At 46.2% G+C, this 4,501-nt stretch overlaps 1 protein-coding gene across 1 annotated transcript; it reads left to right on the forward strand.

Annotated features, from left to right (window-relative positions):
- Nucleotides 1–3,625: 3,625 nt before the first annotated feature.
- Nucleotides 3,626–4,143, forward strand: LOC133102407 (ubiquitin-ribosomal protein eS31 fusion protein-like). The gene has a single exon (XM_061207395.1). The coding sequence runs from the start codon at nt 3,650–3,652 to the stop codon at nt 4,118–4,120; it is 471 nt and encodes a 156-aa protein (XP_061063378.1). The 5' UTR covers nt 3,626–3,649; the 3' UTR covers nt 4,121–4,143.
- Nucleotides 4,144–4,501: the final 358 nt, after the last annotated feature.

The following is a 4,501-nucleotide window of genomic DNA, read 5'->3' on the forward strand; positions in this document are numbered from 1 at the left end:
AAAAATTAAATATAAAAAAGAAAAACGGATAATAATAATTTGTTTCTTCTTTAGGCAAAAAGAGGCAAAAAGACAAGGTTAATACAGTCATAATAGTAGCTGATAATTCTTGATCACTACCTACGAGCCAAGTACTAATCCAAGCACCCCACATGTAATTAATTATGTTTAACCCTCTTTATAACCTCATATAGAACAGTCCCCGTTGTCAGATGAGGAAAGGGGGGCACAGAGCTAGTAAGTGGGATATTCAAACCCAAGCAGCCTGTCTCCGGAGCCCAGAGGACTTTGCTGCTTTTCCAGTGAAATGACAGTCATCAGTTCTAATCCCCAATACCAGACATTTAGTGCATCAGCAGAGATGCAAAACTTTCAGTGTTGGAATTTCTCTGCTAAAGTTTGTTTAAGTATGGTATGCGCCTCGTGGCTTGGCTAAAGGTAGGTGTAAGCTTACTTTTCTCTTCGGACAAGTAAACCTGGTTCTTGGTAAACATCATGACGCACAGAGGGTAAACTTCAGTGCGGTCCATCCTCTGAGTTCTAAGGCTTTATTTCACATACTTTCTCGTAAGCTTTTTTTCTGGAAATTTTGGTTCAGACTGACTTGCCCACCTCTCAGCCCCCTGTCCACATACCTGGAATCACCACAAAGCCAGGGACCGCTGGGCTTCTGTTACTGAACCCAGTTTGTCTTACGTGAAAACCCTGAGATGCTGAGGTTTGCAGCAGAGAGAGGGTTTATTCACAAGGTTGTCGGGGGGAGGAGACAGGAGAACAAGTCTCAGGTCCGCCTCCCCAAGGCAAGGGGCTGCGGCATTTACAGGGTAACGAATAGAGAAGCAGGGCCGCCCGGGCTTGGGGAGCACGGGGGAAAGGTGATTGGAAAAAGGTGCAGTAATCATCGTTCTGCCTCAGGCGTTAACTAAGCTACAGGCCTCTCCACGATCAAAAATGCAGGTGCTTAGCGTGATCTGCAGGGGGCTTTCCGGCCCTCTGATATCAAAGGGCCACCGCAGCAGACACGCAGGCCCGGTCGGAGGGTCGGTGGTCCTATCCAGTCATAACCAGCTCAGCTTGAACTGGGCGCCCCTGACTCCAAGCTCCTAGAAAACACCTGGGGCTAACATCTTATTGTTTAGAGTCCATGCCCCTTGGAGGACACGCAGATCCTAAAGCCGTCCGGATTAGTGATCTCACTAACCATTACGCAGAGATTTCCTTCATCATATTCTTGCAGAGGCACCCCACACCCACAGAAGCATCACGCTTCAGCTGAAAACAGCGGGCACACGCGCCCGCCAAGCCAGGCAGAGGTGAAATTGATGCCACCTCACTTCAGTTTCGCTTCTGTCCCATCTCACATTCTGCTGTCAGGGTGACCTCTCTTGAGAAGCAGGCAGCTTTATTGATTTCCATTTTCCTATCACAGAAAAGGAATGTATCCCTTCCTTCCCGGGCCTCCTTGAGCAGATTCTGTCCTGACCTCCACCCTTGGCCTTGCATCTCTAGTTGGGCTAGGGTACTGCCCAGCACAGTTTTGCCTTTGCTGGTGCATTTATTTCAGTAAATATTTCATGAGCAGCTACTACGTCCCAGGTGTAGAGCAAGCCCCTTGTCAGCAATGACTTCCTCTCTGGGTCTATCCTCACCCATACTTCAGACTCCACTTATTCCATCCTTCCCAGTAACACTGCCTGGATTTTCCAGGACTCATGCCTCTTTATGAATGTAACTGTCTCCTCAATTAGGAAATAGCTAGATGTTCATAGGCTTTAGACTTCTGCATCCTTCCGAAGGACTTAACATGGTGCTAGGTAGATGCTAAGTGAGCATAAAGTGCCTGTTAACAGAGGAACTTCAGTGAAGCCTTAGCCTTATTAGACCTTCAGTCCGGTGAAGGTCTCCAGCCGTTGCTCAGAGCATGCTGGTGGCTTGTTCGGAAACGGATGAATTATCGTTCCATCTGTGCAGATGTAAGTGGGAGACGTGACGTCTCTTTGCTCTTTAAAAATGAATGGTGTTGACGTGTGTCTGAGGACAGCGGTGGTGGGATGAGGGGAGAGAAAGAATGTACTTTTCATCTTACACAACCCGTTCCACATCCCTTAAGTTTTCTACCTTAGCATCTTTCCACCAGTACGAAACGGTTTCGACACATCCTGCTTTCCATTTCTCTGCATTTTCTAATCACGGTTTTGCGTGCTCTTTATGTTAGAGCTAGGAATTAACCCAGCCCTCTGATCCCTGCCTTATACCTCAAGATCGACTTTCTACAATTCTTATTTTATGCTGGCCCAAGCTAGCACTGTACACATAGTGTTTTCTTCACCTATTTTGCCATCTCTTTAGCCATTTCCAACACATGATCATCCTGAAAGGAGCCTGGCTTAACTCATTTAGTCAAAAGCCCACTTTATTCTTTTTACTTTGTAATTCAGTCCTCCGTGTGTCTTTTGCAGTACAATTGTGATGAATTTTCAATTGATTTTACATCTAATTTTATAACTGCCACTTCTACAATGTGGCAAGCTTTTTTCCCTTAACGTTAAAAACATCATTTCCGAAAGAAAGCTGTTCTGAAATCTGGCTTTTTCAGCAAACTGAACACCCACACGATAAAGACAGAATGACAGGAGTTAGAGGTGGAAAAGATGAATAAGGTCACCTTGCCTAATTTTTTAGCAAATACAGAGATGTGTGCACGGTGGTGCTTGAGTCTACATAACCTAGCATTTTAATTTTAGAAAATATTGCTGACCACCCTGCAGCCCCCCGCCATCATACAGTCTCTTTTGCTGTTAGTTCACATTTTCTTTGAAATCAATTTTTATCTTTGTGATAGAATGTAAGTCTGATTGAGTCCAAGTTTATTTTGCCTTTTAAATGATAATAATAACTTTATTTTTACCCCCCTCCCCCATTTTTAGGAGTAGCATCCTCCTTACCTATGGAAACAAACCACCTCAAAACCTTAGCCATTTAAAATCACAGCAATCTCGTCTTCTTATTTCTCATTGTTGGTCAGGGAAACTGGGCTCAGCTAGGGTGTCCTTGTCCAGGGAGTGGTATACAGCTGCAAACAGTTGGTGGTGGCAGCTGGCGTCACCTTAAAGTCTTTCTCACACACCTGGCCGTTGGCTTGAACCTTCGCTGGGCCTCCAGCCGGAATACCTACCTACACACGGTCCTTCCGGGCGGCCTGGGCTTCCCTCCCAGTGGGGAGGCTGATCCCAAGGCAAACAGCCCAACACAACGGGGAGGCTGACTGCCCTTTGTGACTCAGCCTGTGAAGCATCATCTCACCAAACAGTCCCAGAGGAGCACCCAGGTGTAAGGACAGGGTGAGGAGGGGGTCTGAGGCTGAGGAGTGGAGCAGGTGCGGAAACCAACCTGCCTCTTGATGAGGACAATGGGATGAGAGGTTTGGGTACCACCATCTTCTTCCATGAGCAGTTACACAATCAACTGCTAATTCTAGATACAAAGTGGATTTGAAACTGAGAAGGACCCTGTGGGGCTCCTGGGCACGGAAGCCTGTCAAACAGTTGCTAATCAGGAAAGGGAAGGGATGCAGAGACAAGGGAAGAGCAGTCAAGAAACAATAGTGCAGTTTTTAGGATCCGCCATCTGCGGTGGCACCGCCGCCAATATGCAGATTTTTGTGAAGACCCTGATGGGGAAGACCATCACTCTCGAGGTCGAACCCTCGGATACAATAGAAAACGTAAAGGCCAAGGTCCAGGACAAGGAAGGAATTCCTCCTGACCAGCAAAGACTGATCTTTGCTGGTAAGCAACTGGAAGATGGGCATACTTTGTCTGACTACAACATTCAAAAGGAGTCCACTCTTCATCTTGTGTTGAGACTTCGTGGTGGTGCTAAGAAAAGGAAGAAGAATTCTTACACCACTCCCAAGAAGAACAAGCATAAGAGAAAGAAGGTTAAGCTGGCTGTCCTGAAATACTGTAAGGTGGATGAGAATGGCAAAATCAGTCGCCTTCGTCGGGAGTGCCCTTCAGATGAATATGGTGCTGGAGTTTTTATGGCCAGCCCCTTTGACAGACATTATTGTGGCAAATGTTGTCTGACCTATTGTTTCAACAAACCAGAAGACAAGTGATTGTATATTGGTTAATAAAAGACATGAACTAATGAAAAAAAAAAAAAAAAAACGAAGAAAGAAACAACAGTGCAGCCTTGGGGCAGGGTCCTGGTTCCGCCTCAAGGGATACACATAACAATATCTTTGAGCTCTTTACAGAACTAAAACCGCCAGCAAATGGAAGATGAGCTACTTGATGAAGCATTTTTCATTCCAGAGAGAAGGTCATGGCTTGATAGACTCAAGAACCAGAGAAGCTCATCAGGAGACCACCTGAGACCAGATTAAAGGAGTGCAGGTCCTGCGTGCCCCCTGATCCTTATCAGCAATCCTGCCCTTGAACTACTGCTGTAAAACTCCTCACCAAATCCCCCCAGGTTGGGACACACAGTTCTTCAG

The sequence above is a fragment of the Eubalaena glacialis genome, chromosome 12 (assembly GCF_028564815.1).
Source record: "Eubalaena glacialis isolate mEubGla1 chromosome 12, mEubGla1.1.hap2.+ XY, whole genome shotgun sequence".
Classification (NCBI taxonomy): Eukaryota; Metazoa; Chordata; class Mammalia; order Artiodactyla; family Balaenidae; genus Eubalaena; species Eubalaena glacialis.